The sequence below is a fragment of the Passer montanus genome, unplaced genomic scaffold (assembly GCF_014805655.1).
Source record: "Passer montanus isolate IOZ18808 unplaced genomic scaffold, ASM1480565v1 scaffold6, whole genome shotgun sequence".
Lineage (NCBI taxonomy): Eukaryota > Metazoa > Chordata > Aves > Passeriformes > Passeridae > Passer > Passer montanus.
The window spans coordinates 13,439,580-13,465,980 of NW_024371037.1; the positions used below are offsets into that span (position 1 = coordinate 13,439,580).

The 26,401-nt window shown below is 37.0% G+C and overlaps 1 protein-coding gene across 1 annotated transcript; it reads right to left on the minus strand.

The window, feature by feature from the left end:
• Window positions 1-954: 954 nt before the first annotated feature.
• On the minus strand, window positions 955-26,105 carry YAF2 (YY1 associated factor 2). Its single transcript, XM_039726690.1, has 4 exons — window positions 25,923-26,105; window positions 25,661-25,786; window positions 6,114-6,266; window positions 955-3,639 (listed from the first exon to the last, which is right to left on the minus strand). The coding sequence occupies exons 1-4, from the start codon at window positions 25,946-25,948 to the stop codon at window positions 3,402-3,404; spliced, it is 543 nt and encodes a 180-aa protein (XP_039582624.1). The 5' UTR covers window positions 25,949-26,105; the 3' UTR covers window positions 955-3,401.
• Between the last annotated feature and the right edge of the window lie 296 nt (window positions 26,106-26,401).

Genomic DNA, 26,401 nt, shown 5'->3' on the forward strand with positions numbered 1-26,401 from the left:
TGGTATAATTCAACCTGCTACTGAGTAGAAGAATTTTCAACTCCAATACGTGGATTTAAATTCATGAAAAAAAAGAGATCAGTCAACTGTATATTTGTTCTTTTTCTTATACCACCTATAATTAATAGCAAAGTTAGGAAGATAAGAGACTGAATTACTGTACACTTTATCAATGAACTATTTATACTTATTTTCCCCCATTTCTCCCCCCTTTTCCTTTCTGAAACCAGACAATCAATCAGCACATAAAGGAACTCATTTACATGGAACACTATCACACTTGTCCTTGTGGGGCCACCATTTCATGAACATCCCAGGATGTATGGCTGTTGAAGACTGATGCATATATAGATTTAACAAATAACAGTTCTTATGCAGAGAGCAATCACAGAGAAAAATAGCTAATCAGAACACATTACAACATTAAATTTTCACTTTTTATAAATGGAGTAAAGATGCTATTAAATATATTTACAGTTAGAAAAAAGGATTTAGGATTACTACAAGTCAAAATTATTTAGAAATTATGAAAGTGAAGTTCATTTAAATTATATTATGAACAGACTCAAATGCAGTATTTTGCTTAGAATTTGTCTACTCTGCTGTCAGTATTGTCATATTCTTTTAATCACCAACAGGCAAAAACTTAACTTTGCTTAATGCTAAAACAAGCATCATTGCAATAAAACTCTGGCAACCTAATTGTTCAGTTAAAACCACCACAGCTTTTAAGATCCTAGCTGACTTCTTTAGCACCTGTAGTAGCAATTGCTCTTCAATGTCTTGTTCCATAATGAACACTGAGACTTTCTGCATTATTTTTGATAACCACACTTGTACCACATTTTTGAGATTATTCTCTAGAGACAGTTGAATCATAGTAAAATCCATTCCATCCCTCCTTTCAAACCAAATAGCTACTTAATTCTGGAGATAGCATCCTTTTGTTGGCAATGCTGGGTGGTTTATTCACATAAACTTAAATAAAAATATATTTCCCATTTAGTGAAATACTGGTAATAGATTACTATTTCTTTGCAAGGAATTCTGAAATGTGTTAGAATTCATTAAATTTCAAATTCCATAATCACATTTCATAAACATTCATAAACACATTTCATAAAACTTGCAATGATATTTACAACCCTAAACTGCTTACTTTAAACAGTTTCAGCTCTTTTGTAATCCATTACATCAGTATATCCTGCAAATAGTCCCACCTAAAAATAAAATATAAAAAAATAAAGTAGAGAAGCATGTATTTTTTCTTTTAAAAACTAGTGTAAGTTATTCTGAACACTAGCCCGGCCCCAAAAACATTTAAGAACCTTAAAAAGCATGTTTTACAGATACTAAATTTGGCCAGGTAACAGCAATGAACAGACATCCTATTTTCAGTAAGATAAAGCAGAATACATAATAAACAGGTCAGTAGTTATCCATCTGAAACAGCCTATAATTAACATTTGATGTCTAAAAAGTTTAAACAGCAACACCAAGGAATGAGGTATGTATGTTCTCAGATATCACATCAGACTCTCATTTTATGCAACTAACTGTATTTCACAACTAGCATCTTACAAAATAGAACAGTACCATTGTGCCTGTAGAAGTACTGCATTAAAAACAGAAAAATACATTACTACAAGAAACCACCAAACATCACAATTGTCAGGGGCTACAAAAATCCATTATTTTAAGCCGTTAAGAAGACGTATCATATGTGGGTAATAATTTGGGGCTGGATTCACTACCAAGAAGGTCCATCCAACTTCCACATAGGCTTAAAAATATATTTACTTTGAATGAAAAAGAAAAGGCTCACGGGAGTGTAAGTGCCCTACCTCACTAAAAGGAGCTAAATGGACTTTTGTACTGAACCAGATTATATAATTTAAAATCTATACATGAATTGTATGTATGTATCAAAACACTTATTGGTTGTAAACAAAAATGCAAAATCTGTATTCACAAAAATATTTTATTGGTAATTTTACATAATACCAGATGGTATTGTAAATAGTTCTGCTCTTTATCAGTATATTGCTAAGTGCGTAAATGTTGACAGCTTATGCCATAAAGTAGGATACTGAGTCTTTTTCAAATTATTTATGACATAATATATTCTAACAGGCCAATTCAATATTAAAAAATTGATTCAGGAACAAAAAAAAAAAAAAAAAAAGAATTATTATTTCCTTATTCTTGTGCAACATCTGATATTCCTGTACTGACAGAAGTGACTATGTGACACTAGAAAAATCTGGGGCAAGGAAACAGCACTAAGCAGAAATGAGAACTGCAGATCTGTTCTTTTTAAAGCTTTTCCAAACTTTCATAATTCCAAATAGTTTTTGCCAAATGCATCACCATCTGAGGTTCAGTATTTGTTACACAACACAAAATACCAGTGTACAGCGACAATGCAGTACTTCACCTGAATTGCAAGGTTAACTAATCAATGCTTAGAATGTGTTTTCTATTTTGCTTGTAAACATTGCAATAAGTGTTTTAAGTGTCAAAAAATATTGGTAAAACCATCAACATAATTCAGTAACAGTAATCTAGTAAAATGTGTCAAACATTGGCAAAAATCCATACAAATGTTTTCTTTAATAACATTTTTCCTATTTAACCACACCAAGTACCAGCAGGTGTTTTTAAGAAGATAATTATTATGAAAATTCTGTTGCAGCAATAATTAAGTTGATCTTTGACTTGCATACATATAACTATGTTTCACAATTCTCAAATAATACATATTTAGGCAGCTTGAACTATGTTATAAAAATTTAAATTCAGTACATGCCAATAGTAGAGCTTCCAAGAGTTGTGTTAGAATTCACTAAACTAAAAGTGAAAATGGACATACTGATAACACTGCATAATGAACATTCAAACCACATTTTCATGGCACCATTACACATGTAGATTAAAAAGTTGGTCTGAAGATGCTTAAGCATTTGCAGATAGCATTTAAATTACTATAGAATCACAAAATAAGCTGAGTTGGAAGGGACCGACAAGGATCATTGAGTCCAAATTCTGGCCCTGCACAGAACAGCCCCAAGAGTCACACCATGCACCTGTGAGCATTGTCCAAATACTTCTTGAACTCTGTCAGGCTGGTGCTGTGACCACTTCCCTGGGGAGCCTGTTCCAGTCCCCAGACACCCTCTCGGTGAGAAACCTTTTGTGGTATCTAACCTAAACCTCCCCTGACTGAGCTTCATGCTGTTATTGTTTCTATTACTGCACTTTGTTTCTTTCTTTTTATTAAATTGCATTGTGTTCCAGTCATCATATCAATTATGCATGACTAATCTGTCATGAAAATGTGGTGACAGAACTTACGTATTTGCATGTTTTGAAGAGACTAATGAAACTGGAGGAAATAAACTTTAATGAGATTCCCCATTCAGTGACGATGCTTCTCCTCTGGGTGAGGATGACCTGGACATTCCTCTCTCTGTGTTGTCAGAGCTAGAACCACTCTGACTGTGTTGATCTGCAGAGGCAGCACTGGAAGCAGGTGGTGACTTAGTTTTCTCCTTAAAGTCTGTAATAATGACTGTCAGATCTCCAACGGTAACTTCCAAATGCTGAGCACTACTTCGATCCACATTTTTCAACCTTGGCCTAAATAAAGCAAATAATCATATTAAAAGCACACACACCATCTTATTATTTTGTCTCCCTTCTACTTTTTAAGAGTCAGAAGAACAAATGTGTATAGAAAACTTCTTTTTGTAACATGTAATAGGTAGGAGAACAAAGTACCAGAAGTATTAAAAGTGGAGTGTTTCCTAGTATGTTTTACATTGAAATAGTTGAATGTAACACATTACCATCTCCTAAAACTATTTAGAAGTTGACATTTTGAATAACATCACTGTGCAGCATTATGTGAAGGTTTTTACTTTAAAACCCCAATTCTTTCTTTATTGTGACTATGCAAAGTTATAAATTTGATCCAGGGAAACATCCATCTCTGCAGCAGCCTGAAGCAACAATTCTAAGAGAAAATTATGTTCACTAATGAAGATATTGGTGTCTGTCTTTTGATTCAACAGCACAGACAGTGTTAACTTGCAGCAGGCGTTACCTCATTTCAAAACCTCACTGGGACCACTAGTATACTATTTGAACTGGACCTGGCATTCACAGTATAACTCTGGTATTCCTGGTATAGGGTCTGTTTTAAATTATGCAAAAATTAATGATACCTAGTGTTGACAGAGTAAGCATCTTCATTCAATCTTTCAATTGTTTGATTTTCAGTACATGCCATACTTATGTTTTGCCATTATATTTTTGCTAGTGGCATGCATAAAATACTTCCAATTTAGTCCTTTCCCATGATCATAATGAAAAACTGATACCAGATAGCTGAATTCATACAAGCAGATATGAACAGCACAGTTTGTGCATTTAACTCACTCCACAGCTATCACTGGCTCAAGCTGCAATAAAATGACACCACATGTTTGCAGGTATGACAACAGCAAAGCTCTAACCTTTACCTTACCATCAACTTTGCTTGAAGTAGAATTGGTTCCCATTCACTTCAGCTGAAACAACTCATGTCTCTTCTCCACTACAACTGAGATAGGCTTTGACATCATGCTCCCCTGAGGCTGAAGCAGCATGACTGAAGCAACTCAGAAAAATCTGAAAATCTGCTGATGCGCATCATGGGAATAGAGTGAAAACTCCAGAATTATCAACTTGTGCAAGTGCTGTGCAAGTGTACCTGGAGCTTCTTAATTATACTGAGAGTGCATGAAGATTTTTGTAGTTGTTTCCAGCAATAATATATACATTTTAAGGCAAAAAGAAAAGGATATCATTTTCTCAAAGAATACTGAAGAAATCTGCCCAAACTTAACTTACTATCATATTAGTGAAACAATTATTAGAAAAAATTAACTGTTTGAAGCATTAAAAAAAAAAACAAAAGTCAATTCTTAATGCAAGGTCATACTGGTATTTCAGTTCAAGATTTTATTTTAGTTACTTTTCTAATTTCCTTAATCTTTCCCTATCTCACTTTCTGCATTTTTACTGTATTATTGCAATTTACCCATTAATATTTCAATTTATAATTGGCTTAACTAAAGCTCACTATGCTAACATCAAATGCTTCATAACTGCAGTACTTTGGCTGCATGAGGTAAGCTTACAAATTTGAGTATTTAAAAAAGAAAAAAGGAAAGCAAATAACACCTCTGTGTCCTTAATCCTAATCATGACTCTCCTAATGACTGCTCTCTACTGACTCAGTCTCTCCCTTGTTCTGATCCTAATGATCCTATTTCAGGCACAACAGAAGCATCTGGTACTTCTCTGCCGAACTAATCCCAAAGGATATTTCTTGGCTGGGCTATTTTGGAGTGCTTCCAAAAAAAAAAAAAAAATAAATAGTTCCACATTTTAGATTATGATGAATTAGGGGTTAAACCTGCTGCTTTTGTTTAGCAGTTTGCACCCTCCTTCCTTACAGTAAGATCAAGGCTTTTACAACTGCTTGTCTGTACTGCAATATTTCATGTTTTCACTTCTAAGAGTCCTTCAGCATCACAGATGTGGCATAGAGTTCTGTCACTAAGTAATTGACATACCTTATCCTGTCAGATTAATTTATGCCTAGTTCAGGCCTTCAAAGCTGAAGGGTTCTACAAGGCTATCAATAACTAAGTTATTTTTCCTACTCACCTGCAGTCTGGTACTGGTTCTCTCTCCTCCCACTACTATTTTGCATGAAAACTAATCACTCCTATACCCTCTTTTTTCCAGAGATTAATATCATAAATTTGCCTATCAACAGTTTTGTATGGTATGAAAAATACTTCTATAAACCCTTAAAACAATATACTAAATAACCCTTAAAAAGTCTTCCTTTCTCTGTTCAGCTGATCTCCATCTTCTGGCCACAAGTACACACTGCAGGTCTTCGTATCTTATAGACAGCCTAAATGAATAAAACTTCACACCAATACATAACTTAACTGTTTGCCATAGCACTTAGAAAGCAGTAAAATCAAAGAACACTTTCTTATTTTTGTTCATAAATGACATTTTATAAATACTGCAAAAATTTCTAAATTTTTTACCTGGTTTTCTTATGACTGTTCTTTTTGCTTGTTGTTTCCTTTTCACTTTTTTCCTTTTCTACTTTGTCTTTTTTCTCTTTCTTTGATTGTGTAGGGGGCACAAATTGCTGAGGAACCTGTTGTGCAACCAGCTGTGAGACAGGTCGAGGTTTCCTGTGTGCACATATACATAGACATGCATCATGCTTAGACTTTTCAAGTCTCAAACTGTCTACGCTTCAGTTATTAACATTAACCATCACTGTAAGAAGAAATATTGTTTAAACATATCTTGCTGCTAATACTTCATTAAGACAGCATATAAAATTTAAACCCATGATAGGCTTTTGTTTCACTTACTTGCATTATCAACAAATGAGATTCTCTTTTTTTATTTTACAGCATTTAGAGACCATATTTGTAATGAGGCCTCTTCTCGCAGTTGTCATATCCAGACAGAGAGCTCAGTGTGAGCTTCAAAAGACAATTCTTCCAGAAATTACATTACCACCCACTCCCAGCCCCTTCAAATGTTGGAATAGTCTGGTTTGAGTCTACTCCAATACAGAAGTAGACAATCCTTATCACAAAAAGGAAAAATCTGACCATTGAGGTATCAGAGCTAAAACTGTTGTTGGCCTTACAGAATAAAATTAAAGCGCTTTCAGGTCAAACAAATTTATTGGAGCAATAAAAAATTCTGTTATGTATAATTTTTATCATGTTGTTCACTGGAAAAAAATATATTGCTGATTAATACGTAGGATATAGCTGTCAGAACACATATACTTTGGAAGCTGGCAACAGAAACATAAGACCACATTCCATCAGTAACACAGTGCAGGTTTAATTTCCAAGTTTTGATCCAAACTAAAAACCAGTGTGAAAAGAGCAACAGCAGGCAAAAGAAATTCAACCATTTATTATTTTTTCATTTTCCGAAATATTAGTTTGAAGTGGATTAATTTTTTATTCTTTGTGTATTGGAATACAATGATCTTAGTTTGAAATGAAACATTTTACTCATTCCATTGCAAGTGTATTTACTTGTTCTGCAGTTTTGGAATTAAGAAATTTCAAGTCATGATATATAAAAAAGTTTCTGTTATTAACACTTTGAAGATATAAATTTATTCTCCAAAAGAATGCTTACCCTGCCAAGCTCTTGGGTTTTGTTAGTTGGATTGTGATGTTAGGTCTTTTAAAATAGAAAAAGCACAAATTATATGCACTGTGATACTCTGAAAATACAAAACTGTTATCAAAGCAACAGAAGCTATCAGCTCACACGCATACTTAGTTATCCCAACTCACAGGATCACACTACTGGCACTTCTTGCTTGGGTGAAGAGATGAGAAAAATAAGTGCAGGAAATCAAGGCAGCTCCCAATAACAAGTTATATTTTCAGTAATGATTGCAATAGTTCAAGTTACAGATGGAAAGCCAAATTACAAGAACTCAAAGTGTAGGAAAGAGTTAATATAAATCAGCTGAGATTTCATGAGTCTTCACAGTAAACTCTTAATGAATTAAAATAAATTAAAAGAAAGACTATTAATAAATTGTCAACACAACAGAATTTTGTGATAAAAACTAGACTATCCCTTACCCACTCATGAACTGAGCCTACGCTGACTCATGGAGGGAGGAAGAAAAGAACAAATCCTTTTAGTGAAAACCACCCAGCTTTTAGCACTAGAACCTTGCAAAGCACACACTGTAGTGAGCCCACAGTGAACAACTCAAATGGTCTCAACAGGCTATATATATGTGCAGGTTAATAGAGGACATAAGACATTTTTAAGAAAACTTGTCTCAGAATTTTTTCAACCTTTTGTCACAGTAGTTCATAACAGAGCAAGAACCACCAAGGTGTAATTGATGCACAAGCTTACAACTTCAGGTGGAAAACAGTTGTGATATATAAAGAAAACTGATGATCTGCCCTGAATTGAAGATTGCTCCAGGAAATAGGGATACAGTTTGTCATGACAGTCAAGTGACAATCCCATCGTTACTACACAATGACTTGAGAGAATGATTGGACATGTGACTTATGAACAAGACACTAGTGAACTTGACAATGAATTGTTTCCCAGGGGTGCAGAAAACACCATGATTATGAAAACTTGTTACAAAGGGGAAGAGAGGGGAATAAACAATCTTAGCCAAGCAAGATCTGAATTTATAGCCATTTCAGTTCCTGAGGGCAAACTAGATAATTTCTGTTAGAGTACAGATGGGAAATTAAGCTCACTTCTAAGTCCTACTCTTAGAACTTTTTTCCTACCATATAAAGAATGGGACTGAAAAAAAATCCTTGCATTAAGGAGCAGAAGTCAGAAAGACAAAAAAAAAAAACACAGAGAAATCATATTTTGGAAGATGCACTAAAAATTAATCAAGAGGTTCTATGTGGCTTTGCTGTGACGAGAGATTCCCTCCATTAAACAGCCATATGTTTTGCTGTCAATTTTTCTATAGCTATCAGTTACATCTCTGTTCTAAATTTTATCATCTGCTTTCTCACGTTCTGATTTATTAAATGAAGTATTCAAGGTTCCTATATTAAAAACATCGAGAAAAAAGTAATTAATCTCTCAACACTAGGAATGTCTTTCAAGTGCTCAATTTTTTTCCCCAGGTACTCAAAAGGGGCTAATGAACTGCAACCAAGCACTTCACAAGCCATCCAGGTGTCAGGAGATAACTCTACTACACTCATGAAACTTGAGCCTGATAGAATTGTTTCTGCTTAGTGGTAGCTGAATCATGTCATTCAAGCATGAATAAATTCATAGAGAAAAGGTTATTTCAGAGAAGATAAAAGAGAAACTATCCCTGTAACAGGAAATTGATTTTGATGATTTGCCAAAATACAACATTTCACATTACTCATTTTCAAAGCCAGTTAAAGACTCCTTGCAATACGCTGCTACAGATTAAGTAGATATGATGTTAACTTTTGTTTATATTTATGATAATTTGCTCTGTAAGAATATTCAAGAGCACCTGAGCTAACTGGTGTTTAGAAAGAAGCTCTATAATCTTCTGCATTAAGATTACAAGCATTTTTGCCTCTGTCACTGGACCATTATTGGACCACCACAACTGAACAATCCAGAACTACAAGCAGAAATGTTCATAAAAACAATACCTATTATTTAGCCAGACCCTAAAAGCTTTGTATTTTTGCCTAGTAATTCCACTTTAGTCATTCAAAGGGGAACACTAAGAAAGACATACACTACTACAGAAGATAAGCGCTAGCAATCCTTTCCAGAGGTGAACTTTATGGTTTAAGCACTGTAGCCATATCAAGAAACTGATTTACTGAGCTTCCATGAGATCTCCAAAACATCACATCTCTGAATATTGCACTCCCCTTCTCTACCTAGTTTTCCTTTTTACAGTTTAGACAGTGTTGTCTAAGTTGACATCAGTCATAGTTCTACCTACACTTCTATTCCAATCTCATCCATTACACTTTTTAAAATTATCTAATTCCACTGCTGTTTTCAAGGTCCTGCTTGACAGGCACTTCATAGTCTCCTTTAAAAAATTAGGAAACTAACATTTTTGGTCCTTTAACAGCCACAAGTCATTAAGACAAACATACAAGGATAAAGTTTTTGTCTTCCCTTAAATTCCCATAAATGCTCAAAAACAAGGATGTCATAATTTCAACTCTTAGTCTTCTTGTTGCAGGATTTAACTACATTTTATCCTACCAGGTTTAATCTAGCTGCTGATTTAGAAAGCATATTTAGAGGCTGCAGAAACTTGTCTTTGCTATAGCATTTGTGTGCAGAAACTCATTTGTTACTGACACTCTCAAAGGAAGAACATATTTAATACTGTGAAGGATGAATTGGTTTTCATTGCTCACATTCTTTAAAAAAATCTTTATAGCACAGAAATTTACATGCCTAGAGATGAAAAATACTCAATAAGACCACATGATATCTGGAACTGTTGCCCTGAGTCCTTTCCATGATGCAAAGCTCAACACAACACCTTCCTGCACATAAATAATTTTGAACATCTCACAGCAGTACATGCTTCCACGATTTCCCTCACCTAGTATTCACCAATAACCTATGTATTTTGACTAATTTGATACAATTAATAACTTGGTCTCATTACAGCAAAGCAGATCCATTTTGAGAAGCAAAACAAACAAAAAATATCTATCAATACTGATGACCAACAGAGACACCAGAAGTACAGTAAACTCTCAGTTGCCTGAGTTGTGCATGAAACATGCAGACAACCAAACTGGCTTAATGCTGAAACATCTTGGAGTTTAGCTGAATTTAATTTATACAGAGCACAGCTACATTTGCACAATTCCGCTTCTGCAGCCATTACAAGTCCACTCTTCTGCACTACTCAAGAGTATGAGCTCCAATTCTGACAGACATGAACTACTTACCTGTCAATCAGCTTTAGGGTTGATCTGCCACAGTCTGGAAACAAGGAGCATGATGGGGCCAACTGTGATAGTTTTTCCGTGAACCAACCCCAAATCTACCTACATCTCAAGGGAGTTTTGTGTTAGCACGAGGTACCCCTGCATGTAAAGCTGGGAGCTGATTTGTCCATTTGGTGCCACATATCCTGAATGGCCAGAGCCAGCCAAATAACACTGCCAAGTAGCACACAGTGCTGCCAAGCAAGTGAGACTGCTGAAAGCACAGAGACATCAACAGTCTAACAGAGCAGCCAACACATTCACTTTGATTTAGTGGGAGCCATCCTGGACTTGAAGTGGTCCACACAGAACCATATCCTGCCATTATCCACAGATGTCAGAACATAACCTATATTTTTCTATACAGAAATCTAGATGCTATAATTAAATCCAAGTGCTTTTTCCAGCCTGCTGAGGAAAGTGTATTGTCATCCATAATGTGCAGTTTAGAGGCTTCAGACATCCTGAAGAACAGGAAACTTACTCCAAAGCACACCCTTTCCTGAAGCTCTAGCTCCTGTTTTGTATATTTTACTGTGCAGAAATATTAAAATTACAATTTCCCAATTGAAACACAATAGGTCTATATTAAGGAAATGCTGTCACCTCAGCATTCAATGAAGCTGAAAGATGTGCTTCCACAGAAAACCTGGATCCAGAATATCCTTCCATTCTGCTTAAAATGGAACAAAACTCCCATTTTAATGTGATCCTTTCCTTCCCTTTCCTCAAGTCCAACCACCTCCTGGGCTTCAACTCAGGCCAATAGCTCTTGCCAGAGGCTTATCCTGTCTCAAGTGGCAAATTACCTGTTTTCTAAAGCTAGGAACACATGCAACTTATCTAAAAACCTAAAACAGCACATTAGGCCTGATACTTAAGTCTGCTACTGGGCTCTGGTCAACTTACTTGCCAAACTTTTCCTCCGATAACTAGAGAATAATCTAGTCTAGTTTTACTTAGCTATCAAAAATCTGATACTGTAATTAAAATGTAATTTTAATTACAAATGTCTCTTACTTCCTGGTTTCCTATTAAACTTGTCCTATCTTAAAAATCAAGAAGAAATTGTCCATGAAACACTGTTCCTACAGAAGGATGTTATGTCCTAGCTACCCAAGATGGTATTGATTTATTCTGGATTCAGGGACTCAAATTTCTCCTCCAAATACTAATCAGTTACCTTTTGGATGACAGCAGGATTCAATGAGAGAGGTAATATAATGGAATTAAAGAATCATTTAGGTTGGAAAAGACCTCTATATTCATGATGATACTATCAAACAGAAGGGGTAACTACTATATACCTGGAATTGTCTATTCATCAGAACAGTTCAAGACTGATCAGCAATATCACTCCTACCCTGTTTTTCTTCCCCAATAAAGAAAAGCTCCCAAGAAAAACAAAGCCTGTGGTAGTTCTTCATATTTTTTCACGGTTTTTAATGTAGAATCTCTACATGGTATCACATACATTTCAAAATTCCAACTTTGCAAATGAATGTCATCATTTTCTCCACTTCTTAGGAAAAAAACCCTACCACCAAACCAAATCTGGCTTCAGAGACTTAAAGAGGTCTTATAATGACACTCCTAATCCTTAAGCAGTACCATTTACCTACACTTATCTTCCCTGCAAGGAGACATGGACTTTTTGTTCAAGACAGCAGATTTATTCCTCAAGAAAGAGAAGTTAGAAATATCTGGAACAGAAACCTGATTTCATCTTGCCATTGGTCTTAGGTTCCTTTTCTCATAAATGAAAAGTCTTTAAATATAGTTTTCTTCCCTTTCAGGGAGGACAGAAATACTTCCAAGCTAATGCAAGTTTCCACATTTTCTACGCAACTTCTTGCTGCTTTTAGGCAGCACTGCACAGGGTTCAGGCAGTGAATTCAGCATGCTTCTGAACATCATTTTCTTTCTGGCCCACCAGCATGCCATGACAGGACTTATTCTTTGGAAACCTGTAGTCTAGTCAATTAGAACCCTGAATTCTATTCTCCAGCATTTTACAGGAATTAGCAAAATTGCTATAGTCAAGAGGTCTTACAAGTAGTAAATCTATTTATATATGTAATCTTTGGTCAAACTCATGAAGCTGACAGCTAATGAATAGAATCAGTACAAAAAAGAAATGCTTTTGCCATTAGAGTTTACACATATGACTTTTTCTATGATGCTTACTTGGGAAAGTCTTGGAGATCATTCCAAAAACTGCATTGTAAGCACAGGGTATGCTGACACATTATGGATTAAACCTAGAACACTCATCACAGTTCTGACTAACATAATAGAAACTCCAAAACCAGGCATTCCCAATTCAGTATATTTGTGCAAAGCATAAAAGAACAAGGTCAACCAGCTTGTAGGAAAAAATACCTAGAACTACTCACTGGGCTTCAGAGAAAGTCAGTCAGCTCCTCCAATTAACCATTCAAGTGTTCCTGAATCCCACCTTCCTCTTCATTGACTACCTATGAAAGACAATTGCTAAAAAGCAACCTTCTGTAAATAGACGAGATGATTGCATCCTTCTCTCATTCATGCCCTGCAGATTTGTCTATCTCCTTTCTATCTGCTCCTTTATTTCTAACTGACTCAGCTAATAACTGCTTCTAACTGACTCAGCTAATATTTTTTAAATGGAATTCCAGCATCATTCTTATACTAGTATTTTTCCTCCACCAGCTTCTGCTACTCCCTCATCTAGCAATGATTTCAGAAATGCCTTGTAAACATTCCAAACCCTGATAAAAATCCCGATTTGCTGATGTTTGTTTCATACATGTATTTTTAAAGTCTAAACAGAACACAGTTAAGGGCATTAAAATCTTGTTGAGAACAAAGTTGAATCATTCAAATTCTACTCTGTTCTTTCATTACTACACTGGGTCATCTTGCAATACAAATGTACAGACTTTAAATATCTTATAATTTATTTGAAGATCATTTTCCACTCACATCTATCCTAAATATTAATGTCTCAAGAGGCTAATAGAAATCTGATATCCACAGTAATACTCTAATCTCCATTTTTCCAGTCATTACTGGAATGTCAAGAAAAGCTTATCTTCACATACTTTCTACTTCCTCATCATATTCTAGCTAGTCTCTACTAAAAACTCCTCCAGCACGTCCTCGTTTCTCTAAGGTCCACATTCTCAAATATCTCTTAACACAGTAACTAGAGCAATTATTAATTTAAAAATAAAAGGTTGTTCTTAGTCTTGAAAGCAAGCAGATATACACAGGGAGACAAATAGAAAGAGATATGATTTTACAGTAAGCAGCTTTTTAAACAAATTGAAGGATGTGAAGAAGTGGTTTTAAGTAGAAGATTTTCTAAGGTAACATATTAGAACACCTTCACATAGATATTAACGTTTTCAGCAATTATTACAGCATTTATTTCAGTAACTTTAACAGGGTACATCTATAGTTGAGTATTGCAGCAATAGTTGAGTATGAAGCTCCCTGTGCATTTTCAAAACGACATTAATTACACAAAAATCCAACTCTAACTTTGTAATAGAGATTAGACAGCTTTTCACTCAGCATAGCATAGAACAGTTTGCAACCAGCAGCTTTGGAATGTGACTTTCCATGATGGATCAATGATGTAGATTTAGATGGCAAAATGTCTAGATGGCTCCAGAATGAAAGAAAGATACTTCAAATTCAGTTTCTGCAACAAGTAACACGTTACCTTGAAGTCAACCTCACTAAGAAGTCAAACTTTCCTGCCACCCATTAGCCTGGTTTTTTTGAGGCTTACCTCCCTTCTCCCACCCCCATATACTGATAACAAGTTACTATGTCAAGCAATCAATTAACATTTCCAACTCCTCAGGCATGTTTTCATTCTTTATCAGAGTTCTGCAAAACAGGTACACTGACCCTAGTGATTTTTGTATCTATGTCTCTTCCAGAGTCTCTTTTTCCTCCCAAGTAACTGGTTTTAAGGACAAAAAATGCAAGCAACTTCACCTACACATTCACCTAAAAATTAAGCATATACACAGCTATCTGACTCTTCCCTGCTTTGAGCTAACCTCTGCCTCTGAAGAGCTCAACTTCAAAGAGACTGCTCTTCTTTTCAAGACTAGGAATTCACAAAAAATGCTGGAAGGCTGAGGCCTACATTTGTACATACATTGAAATGGTATTGTCAGTGCTAAGTAAAATAAACAGGACCAAATTAAATTTTGCATCATAATCTTACCAAAGATTAAAACGCAAAAGAATTTCCTAGGAGTCAAGAAATTGTTACCTGAATTCTTTACAAAACAGAAAAAATAACTACAACCAAGACATGCATACATTTATTCAGGCCCTTCAGTAGCTGTCCTAAAGTAAAAATGCTGGCAATCAACAACCAATTTGACACAGAGAGAGTGGCAGAGTCTTATTAAACTTCCGAGTAAGAAGGCAGAAGTTTAACTGTTACATTTCAGGCTGTTTATTCCAGTTTATGCTTAAATCTGTACCATCAAGGTGTAAGTATATGCAATCTGGCTGCACAGAAACCAAGCAAAAAACTCCCTACCTTTTTTACTGATCTTTCTTTGTGCTTCAAGACAATGAAGTTTTTCCAGTGTTAGTTTGACAGTAAACCCTTAAAAGCATGCAATGTTCTTTAAACTTCAATAGTAGAGGGACTATTTTTGTTAAATGTAAAACACTAATTCCCAAATAATTAGAGAACTGTTAAGCATTTGTACACACAAAAAGCACAACAGCTTGTCATATATCCTTCCATATATTTGCAGACTAGTAGCTACAGCATTTCAGACTTTATTTTCTTCTATCAGGCAATTTTTCAACTAACTTAACTTCTTCTTCTACATTTGATACATAATCAAAAAAATTTGATACAAAAGTAAAAATTTGCTCTTTAAAATTACATTTAACTTTTTATCGACTCTCATACCGAGTCCACAATCTCTTTCAGCAGTACCTTGTACAAGAGCTTTTAGGTTCTGCCAAACAATATTCCATAACAAAGAAAGTTGCTTTTTCAACTTCACTATAAATCCAGCACAAACCTTTGTTCCATTACTATTGCTGGTTTTTGAGATCAAGTTCCAGTAAGCCACAACTTACCTCCTAATAAAAAAGGCTCACATCAGTGACTATTAAGCACATCAGTGATATTACTTAAAGTGAACAGGAAATCATCAGGGACACTGTGTATACCAAGTAGTATTGCAAATTCTGTGGCCAGTTAGATCTTGCAAACTGTATTCTACACAGAAGCAAGCAGCTCATGTTGTGATGCCACTCCTGATTTTTAACAGTTTAAATGCTGTGAAAAGAAAAAAATATTTCCTTTTGCCAAGTTCTTGTAATGCAAGTGTAAGTTGCTAGCAATTAAATTAAATCACTACCAGGAGCAGCAGTCTTTGGGTTCTGTCACAGATCAGCTCACTCTCCCTCAGTCATCAGTACTCTATTAAGCTATTCATAGAATAAAAACTATCAGATTAAACTACATTTAGCCTGCTGTGTCACATGAATATGACCTCACTAATCACCACACAAAGCCATCTTGTGAGAAACTAGTCTTTATTGCTACATTGAAGCAGTTCATGATTAAATGCATCTTCAACACTTTGCCATCCAAATTTTTTTTTCTCATTACCATTACTTCTGTCATATGCTAGAGTGTTAACAGGCCATTCACTGCCTCTGCAAATAATGCAAGTGAATGAATAATTATGACAGTGCAAACAACAGAGATAGTAGTCTGTAGGAAAAAACATTACATAGATCCATCTGCATTTAGCAGAGTAGCAATGCAACTTCTACACATCCTACGTATATCTGAATTCTAACTTTCAGACAGCTCTGATTTGTGCTTTCATATTCCTGTTTTACAGTATGAATCATTTACTTGGAATTCATCCATTCAGTGCATTTCTAGCAATCCCATCTTTCAATAGAAGCTGATTCAATTAGAACAGACTCACATGACCCATATGGTTTTATCAGTCACTGTAGAAATGTGCAGAAAACTACCCCTTGAGGCAGTGTCCCTATTTAATCATTCCCTTAAAGGGAATGCCCTATTTTCCAGGTGACATTTAACAGATGAGGCCAGCAAGTCTCCTGAAGACAACTGGTACAATGCACAACAGCCTGCTCTAAGAACTATCTTTATCAGGACCTTTAGAAAGACAAAGTTCATCTGCAAAGATAGTTTTCAAAGCAGCCATCAAATGTTACTTCTCCAACAACCAGTTAAAAGGCTCCAACCTCTTGCATATTGTTGTTAGAATTCTTCCCCATATGCCACAAGCTGTAGTGCAACAATGCTCAGTGTGACAGCAATATTGAAAATACCCTGCTTGAGAAACATATTGGTATCAACAAATTTAGGTTTCCTTGATGACAATGAGCAAAATATGAGCAGGGGGCAGGAAGCTCAATGTCCTCTAACAATATCCTCTGAGGAGGCAGTATTTAAGAAAAAGGAGGGTTACAGTCTCCCTAGATCCTTGGGATGCATGGGGAAGGATCCCCAAATGCCAATCCCACAAAGGATTGGATCCTTTACGCTGCTCCTCTGTCCCTTTCCTGCAGAAACTGTGAAACCTTGCACCTATGCAAAAAGACATGCAAAATATGAGGACCACACTGATGCAGCAGCACAGTCATTGTTGCACTGAACAGGGCCAATATTTGGTACAGCTAGTTTTGTGATCAAACTGGAAGGAGCTTGCTTCTGACCTACTGTATTTGTTCTGCACTGCAGGTGTCATCTTCCCAGAAGCTGGCAGCAATCTAGAAACTTCTTCCATTCACAGCCAGCCCCACAAAGCTTTTTTTGAGGTATATTTAGAAGAGGTAAATTTCCTCTACATTAAGTAGAGGAAAAGGCTATACACTTTCCCTAAAGAAATCAAGTCTCCATAATGTTTTCCATTTAGATGTATATTAATCTAAAAAAATGGCACAGAATGAGTTGTCACATTCTCTTTTATCCTTCTTATTCAATTACAGAATTTCTAGCGCATGACCCTCATCACAAATTTCAATGCTAGCCATAACAAATAACTTTCTTTTCACAGCATGTGCCAAACCAATTTTTTTCAGCTTTTAGAGTTGGGAACTCTATTTCCATAGTGAATTTTCAAACCCCTACTCATTCACACAATTTTTTTCTACTAGGCATTGTCATATGAGCTATATGGTACAGTGAAAGTATAGTCAAGCATTTTGGAAAAGTTTAAAGATAGGTTCCAAATCTTCAGTAAGTTAGAATAGGAAAATTTTCAATTGCTTGTTTCCTCCCCACTCCTCAATTCCTAAGAAAACAAGAAAAAACTTGTAGCACACGTCAAGGTCATATCTTCTAGTCTTCAATTTGACTTTTGATGGAAAGTTTGCCAGCCAAAGGCCTCCCAACAACATTCTGCAGCTGAACTCTCCAAGTTCAAGCCTGCTCTACATCAGCATACCACATACCCGTGGAATGCACTTCAGAGAACAGACAATCCTCAGGATCTCTCTGTCCTACTTAAACCAGGATAAGCCACTGCGTGAAAGTATAAAAATTGAACACTTAGTATTTTGTTCTAACTCGCCTACTTCAAAAGTATCTTGTAGCTGACTGTATGAGCCAAGAAAAGACATCATTTGATACTCTGAGGATGTTCTGCAAAGCATACTGTTCATTCTAACCTGACTTTCAAGATGAAAAGTACAGATATTTCTATCAAGTTTTAAACAGGAACAGGCATAGTGGGCTGTCACAGCAATCAAGGAAAAATTGGATAAAAAGTTTGGGGCAGAAAATGCAAATTCTCATCACGTTACAAGTGAGACAAGAGCTTTCTTTTTGCCAGCTAATCTTCTCTTTTAAAATACCTCATCTTATTTTAGGTGTTTATTCAAATCCTAGTAGCTTTTAGTCTAGGACAGACCATTTTCCCTATAAAAGATGCACAGAATACCACTGGTGGCACTAAAAACAAAGATGACATTTCCACCAAAAAACCCCAAAAAACCAAAACAAAAACCAGCAAGCAGAGCTACATGTATCAAAACCCACACCACTTATGCCCCAAAGGAAAGTACTTAATAGTGGAAAGAAAACAAATACCAGATGGCATAAAGTCTTCTTTGTTTCAGTACCCACACAAAAGTTTAATTCCGTATAACCAAAGTAAACAAGAGAGTATGAGTTCAAGCTAAAATAAAAGAAACAGACCACTGAATGTTATTAATTAAATTCATTCTCAGAAAAAGATGTTTAGAGAATACAGGAGTTGTTTAGAGAATGCAAGAATACAAGAAAGGTGAAAGAAGTCATCAAAGTACTGCAGAAGAAAAAAAGGAAAAAAATCATAAAATGGGCAAATAAAAACATGAATCTAATTCAATTTCAGAAAGATACTAGAAAAATTATTTAATAACTGGGACCATTAAAGAATAAAGCCAATTGGCTTGACAATTTAGTTTCTTTCTTTAATAGACTATTAGCCCTGCTGACTAGGAGAAAATAAATACACATTGCCAGTCTTGACTTGCAACAGTCAAAAATCTATTCTCCCACTTAAGCTAAACTACGATGGGGACAAAGGTGTGCAGAATGAAGCCCAAAATTTGAGTCTGCTTTCTTAATAGTTCCCAATAACCAGCTGTAGATATATCTACATGTATCTGTGGGGTAGCACTTATAGTAAGGTTCTACAGGGATACTATTTAATATTTTTAATTATAATTTGGACAAAGGTATAAGGAATAGAACAAGAATCAAACTGAGAGGTGGTGAGAACTATCTGACAATCCTGCATGAAGGTGACTCAAAATGAAAATTATGAATTCCAAAAAAAGCACAAAGCACAGCAGGCCCCACAATGGCATGAAAAAAAGGACTACTTAAGTAACAAGATACAAAAGAATACCAGACTGTAGTGGATCAAGTAGATTACATTTTTTATGAGCTTCTTAGAGCAACAAATTAAAATACCTGTCAGGTTTAAAACTACAAAAGATTTAACATGAGATTTAACCTCAAAAAAATTCAACAATACTCTCCCTACTCCTTTGTAAAATACTGACTTGATTTTCTTTTGGTTGGCTGCCTATTGCATTCTCTATTGCCCATACAAGCTCCACCAATGAGGAGCATCGAACAGAGCCACCCAATCAATAAAAAATAATTCATTGTTTTATAACATTGAAAATGATGTGTGCAGAATTCTGAAGTTTCTCTATATTTTTCCGGGGGAAAATCCTAAATAAATTCCTAAACAATTTCAAAGGTTACTTTTAAAAACTCTTTTTAAAAATAAAGCTGGAAGTCCAGAATGACTTGATAACTCAATGGCTATCAACAGAGCAAAAGAGAACTATTTATTATTGCTCCTCTTTATACTTCAATATTAACACTAAACGATAAACTTGTAATATACAACCCATATTTTACCAAGCTCTGTATGACTTTTCCACTCACTTCATTCCTGCAAATATTTCCTTCTCTAAACTACCACAAGCAATGAACAGCTCTTGAGTCTGTTGAGCTTGATTCAGTCACGTATTTGTAAAATCAGCATGACAGGCAGCTCTTCCTCTTTTTCTCCTTCCCCACCTTCCCCCTGACACGCACGCGCATGTGCACACACAGAGGCTGCATTCTGGAAGGCAGAAGAGTCCTTAACAAGCTGTTGTGAAACAGACATGTTAAACCAGATATACAAGACAAGTACCAACTCTATGTCCTCAGCAGTACTGCATTTCAACAGAAATACAAATACCAGATTTGATTAAATGTAACTGATTTGTGCTTATAAACATCCAGATGGTACATGACTAAACACATTGCACATGTTTTCTGAAGAAAAATGACCTTGATATCCAAGTTAAAAAATTAAACATTTTATTTATGAGTCTCAAAGCACAAAACAAACTCACGGCAGTTCCAAGCAGAGACCTGTATCTCATATTTAGGAGACCACCAGATATGATTATAAAATACATTAGAGGGCCAAACTCCCAGTCAAGGAACACTGACCAAATACCAAGGAAATATACAAAGACTCTATCCCAGTTCCTTATGTCTCACACTCTTAGGTGTAAATTTGGCTTTTCATACCTTAGCCTGTGAGAAAAAGAATGATTCAGCGATGAAGATCAATAGATCACAGAATGCAGAAGCCATGCCCCCATTTGGCTGGTTACATATTATCTCTACTTCAACAGTAAAAGACATTAAGTGATATGGATCCCAGATCCACAAAATTCATCCTTATGAAACATGACTTTCTCATTCTGGCTACAAATTTCAGGGACAACTCTATAAATGATATTGCATATAAGAGCTCACTCAATATATGCACCAAATAGGCAGCTCTTATAAAACCACCCCAAATCCAAATTTAAAAAAAAAAAAAAAAGGAAAACCCCACAAAACTTCACAGAAGTAATTTGTACCTGTCTCATCTTCTTATTCTCCCTTTCCCCCAGTCAAAAAAAAAAAAAAAAAGAGCTTGAACAGCAGGTACTAAGACTCAAATTCATTAACAAGATTAAGGTTTTGGTTTTTTTTAATTCAAAGCAAGTAATGAAAGTAGTTCTAAAAAATAAACTAAAACCATAACAATCATAAAATACACACCTGTATAACAAATCTTCCCCTACTACTAGCCAAGAGAGTTTTCACTATTAGTGAAAACATCCTTTATCCTTAAAGGGCCACACTTATGGCCTCTTTCCCTAATTTAAAAATCACAGAACGTTATCAAGTCAAAAAAGGAGAAATTGATCACATGTCCCCGCATCCTTTTTCTGCTTTGTTTACACAGTAGAATATCATTACAAGCACTTCAAAGTTTAAAAAGCCAGTATTTGCAGTTCCTCCTGTAGCTCTCACTACACTGCCCTGGATACTCATCATTCACAATGAAAGGAGAAGTGGTTTGTAACAGCATGGAAAAAAGAATAGTATTCTGCAACTAGAGATCAGACCACATGCATAAAAAACACATGAAGGAAAACAAAGTGACAGGTAATTTTAAATCTGGATGCTATTGCTAACTGAATAACAAGAGCTTTACTAACACTTCTGAGAAAGTTGAAGCCGAGAGGTGACAACAGGACAGTAATGCAGCCTCCTAGAAGTCAGCAGAGAGTAGGAAACATGCACTCCTTTAGAGGGAATGCCAATCCTCTTGTGTACTTCTTCCCAGCAACACAAACTCTTAATCCTCATCTTTACAACACTCTAAATTACAGTGACTAATGGTGTTATCTGGCAAGAAAAGCAAAATCCAAACATCTATTGAAGGACAAACAAACTGGGAGCAAATACTTGCTGCAATAAGGTCTGTCCAAGGATCCAGCCCAATTCTTGAAGGTCAACCAGTATTGGTACACTCCTGATTCAGAGAGTGCCATGAAGAACAGAAGAAGAAATGGTAGCTTGCCAGTGGAGGCAACTGTTTTTTGACAAAGCAGTAATTGTGAGAGTCAACCCAAATTCAGCAACCCCCTTATAACCTTCCCAGGAGCCATATAATTCTGTGTTTTCAGCATACCATCATCGCCTCTGTTGCTTTAACACAGTTCCAGTCTGGGCTTTTTCAGTGCTCTAGCACAGACTTTTCTGTACAGCATGAGTGACAGAGGAGGAATGAAGATTTTCAAATTATTTAGTCTCAGCCAAACTTAAACAATTTCAAGGGGCAAGGAAATCAGACCACTTATTTAGCCCAAAGACTTTTCATCTTGTCAAACTACAATGGCTTTTGCAAACAACAAACCTTCTCGAAAAGGTCATACAATTTCTTTATAATGGAAACTATTAGGCAATCTAAATATAGAAGTCACTACTAGTTCCCTCTGTAGTACAGTACATTAGGGTTCTATTCAGTATTCCTTACTTGTGCTTCTAATGAACTTCAGCAGGAGATTTGTTCAAGAAAGGAGTACTTATTACAGGCCTATGTTCCTTACATTTATATAACATCTTTCATCTAGAAAGATTTCAAAATGTCTTAAAGGTCACTTGTAGAAAATTACTATACTCAGTGTAGTCTCCTATCAAAAGGAACATAGTAATTTCTCAGTACCCAAGCAACAAAACAGAACAACTTAGGTTAGAAAGTAAATACTAAAGCCATATGTACACTGAGAGTTTAGATCCTCAGTGCCATTACCAAACTAATGCCTGGCAATAGTTGTAGAGTAAAAGGCAGAGGGATATCCATCTGGCAGATAGGATCTTAGTTTTACATCTGACTTGTGGCACATCTAACTGGCACCATGCTGGGGCTCTGCTTTAGTACCAGGTGGGAATCAGTTACACCACTTCCTGCAGCATCCAGGATTTCCCTTGGGACATCCCCCTCCAAGGACAGCCCAGTTTAACTATTCAATGCAATACTGCCATAGACAAAAAGTAAATTTAACTCCATGATCTAATCTGCTTTGAAAATTCAGTCTAGAAATAAAATATAATAAAGAAATTGTAAAAATTTGCACTAATCTTAACAATTATATCAATTACTAAAGAATATAACCCACTTCTAACCTCTGGCACAAAAGATAACTCTTTCAGAGAAAAGCAATCATTCAACAATGAAAATGTCCACAAACCCTACTCATACCTGAAAACATTTCTGTAAAGGTAAATGTGCACAATAAGTATTAAAAAAAATTGTAGCTTCAATACAATTGCCTGGTTTTCCACCTGCAAATCTGGTCACATTTAATGAAGTTTAACATGCAGAAACAGGTATTACATATTTCAACACAAAGAAAGGGATTACTCCGAATTTTAAAAAAATGTAGCACTTTACAATGTCTTATAGATAAAGCTCTAATCAGTAAAAAAACCCACAGACTTCTAAGTAAGAATGATTGCACAGCAACAACCACGCTGATGCATCACCTTAATCTAACATCAAGCTTCAAAATGGAAGACTAAAATAAATAAATAATGCATTCTCAGTGCCATCAAAACATGGTAGTATTGTTATCCTACACCATGTTGATGAAAACCATTTTGTTCTATAGGCAACACCAACAAATGATTTACCAAGGTAATAATTTGGTCACTTGGACTCCAAGTCCATAGGAAAAAAGAAAAAAAAGCCCACAAAAAAACCCAAAAAACAAAAAATAACAAAAAACCCCCAAAAAAACCCCAAAACAACATAAAAAAAAAACCCCAAAAAACAAAAATAACAAAAAACCCCCAAAACAACATTAAAAAAAAAAAAAAAAAAAAAACACAAAAAAACCCCAACCACCCAGCTGGCCTTTTGCGCTTCTTTGGCACCCTAATGATTCTCTTCATGGACACAAAGGTCTACTTACTGGCTCAACTCATATATCAGAACTGGAGACAAAAGCTGCCTGGCCTAAAACTTCAACTTTTATCTACCTCATACCATGTGTAAAACCTGGATTTTGCAGTCATATGAAGATGCAACCCATCGAAACCTTAGGGAGAAAAAGAGTCCCATTAACCTACTCAGGGACACATTGTTACAGAGTTTAAGTAGAGAAAAAAAAATCAACCTATCAACGACAGTTTGCATACCAGGTCACTGTCAGGGAGAAAGTGGAAACCAAAGAAAGAAAAAAGACATTTTGTTGCAAAACTATTTAAAAGATGAAATATTCAAGTAGGGAAACTAGAAGACAATGAAAAGATTGGTTTCTCAGGAGCTCCATTTTTTGTTTGTTTGTTCAGTTTCAATGCTTTTATCCAGCTGAGTTTCCAAAGCAATAAAACATAATTTTAAACTGACTTTTCTTATCAAACTGCCTGGATGTTAAAGAGGCTTTTTTCATTATGTTTTTGAAGACTTTGCATTAATTCATCAGTCTTATTTTGCTGAACAATACTGATCTGTAGACATCTCTCTGTGATATAAATATAATGCCATTGTTATAACTGGAAACCATAATATATGTGACAGATGCAATTCCCTCTTGTCACATTTACCTTACTGATTTCCTTTGTTAAAAAAAAAAAAACAAAAAAAAACCCCAACAAAACAAAACACACCACACAAACCAAAGCATGCAACTAATATTCACAACTGAAGTTATGATAAGTCCTTCCAATATTTATTCTGGTTTTCAGAAGTCAGGGAAACTAGCTGCAGAAATAAAGAATAATCATTTTTGTCAAGTAATTGAAGCCAACCTTGCACTTACAATTTCAAACATGTCACATTTATTGCAAGTCATAGTCAGCACTGCTTTGACCAATATCTACAATGTAATTGCGGCTTTTGATAGGATTGCAACTTGATTGCCATGTAAACTTCTCTTGCTGACGGGATTAACGCACAGGTAGGGTAACATTAGGTAAGAAAAGGCTCCTGAGCAACGTTCTCTGCCATTAGCATGCACGGCTACAAGTGCACTCAAGTTCGTTTGTAAAAAGCCTCCATTCCCCAAGCACACATGTTCAGGCCACCAGCAGACACTGGAACCAGTTAATCCACCCCAAGCTTTGTGACTGGTGTACAGAGAAAAGGTCCTCCTGGCAAGTCACGGTTACGCAGGGACACAATTCCATAAAGCACATTTCAGCTAACAATTTCTCCCTAAACGCTGAAGGGTTATAACCCACCCCCTATTGCCCTCGGAAACCTGCATGGTGATGCTCTGTGATGAAAAGCGAATTAAAATAATGCTAATACTACAAATAACAATCAAACAAAGGGGTTATGAATGAGACAAAGTTAAACTCATAGAAAAAAAATTAAATTAATGTAAAAAAAAAATTAAAAGGGTGAGTGTCTCAGCAGGCACACCCTAGGGGACAGTTCTTTTTAGTGCACAATCTCTCCAGGGTTACCCTGGGCAGGCAATTGTGCCCTTCCTGGTATTTATTCTTTCTGTTTCTACACACGCCGGCGCAGCGCTGGGTCAGGTTCAGCGAGGAGCCCCGGGCCGGGGGAGGCTGTGTGTTCCCGCCCCCACCCCTGACAAACGAGACCCGATTCCTGTCCCGGCCGCCCTCCCTCACACCCTGGGGATGCACCGCGGCTCCCCGGGCCCCGATTCTGTCACGGCCGCACGGCCGCTCCCCCGCCGCCCCCGCTCCCCCTCCGCCGGTGACCCACCGTGTGGAGGTGCCCTTCCTCACGTCGCACATCAAGCACTTGAAGGCCTCGGCGCTGTTGCGGAAGGTGCAGACGCTGCAGTCCCAGTACCCCTCGTCCGAGGAGGGTTTCGGCTGCCGCTTCGGCCTGCGGAGACACACGCGCGCCAGGGGCAGCACCGGCCGCGACGCGCCCGCCGCCCCCGGGGCGCCCCCGCCGCCGCCGCCGGCCCCGCGCTCCCGGAGGGCCCGGGGGAACGAGAAAGCGCCGCCGCTGCCCCTACCTGGTCGGGCTCTTCTTGTCTCCCATGCCGGCTCCAGACGCGTCCCGGCCCGGCCCCGGCGCGGCCCTTTGTGCGTTTGTCAATCAGGAGGAGCGCGGGGGGTCTCTGGGCTCTAGCGGGGACCCGGGGAGGAGGAGCCGCCGCCGCAACCTCCAGCTGTCGGGGAAACTCCCGCTGCTGCTGGGCAACGCGGGGGCTGCTGGGGGCGGCGGGCGGAGCGGGGGCGGGACCGGCCGGGGGGCGGCCCCGGCGGGGAGGCGGTGCTGGGCAGAACGGGCAGACCGGCGGCGTGAGTGACTGCGGCCGGCCTGCAGGCTCTTCCCTTAGAGCCGCCCTTGTTATCGCCCAAGGTTGCTCGCGTTAGCGTCCAGATTGCCTTGTGCTGCTTCCCACAGAAATTGCTCCAGGCCGTGATTTACAGTAAGAAACAAACGGGAATGAACTGAATACGAACTTCTGCTTAGAAGTCTTGCTCTAAG

Excerpts from the sequence above, each read along its gene's own strand:
- YAF2 (XM_039726690.1), bottom strand. The coding sequence starts at position 25,948 with ATGGGAGACAAGAAGAGCCCGACCAG. Across the intron at positions 25,787-25,922 it reads GACAAGAAGAGCCCGACCAG|GCCGAAGCGGCAGCCGAAAC; the intron begins GTAGGGGCAGCG and ends GTGTCTCCGCAG. Across the intron at positions 3,640-6,113 it reads AACAGTCATAAGAAAACCAG|GCCAAGGTTGAAAAATGTGG; the intron begins GTAAAAAATTTA and ends TGCTTTATTTAG.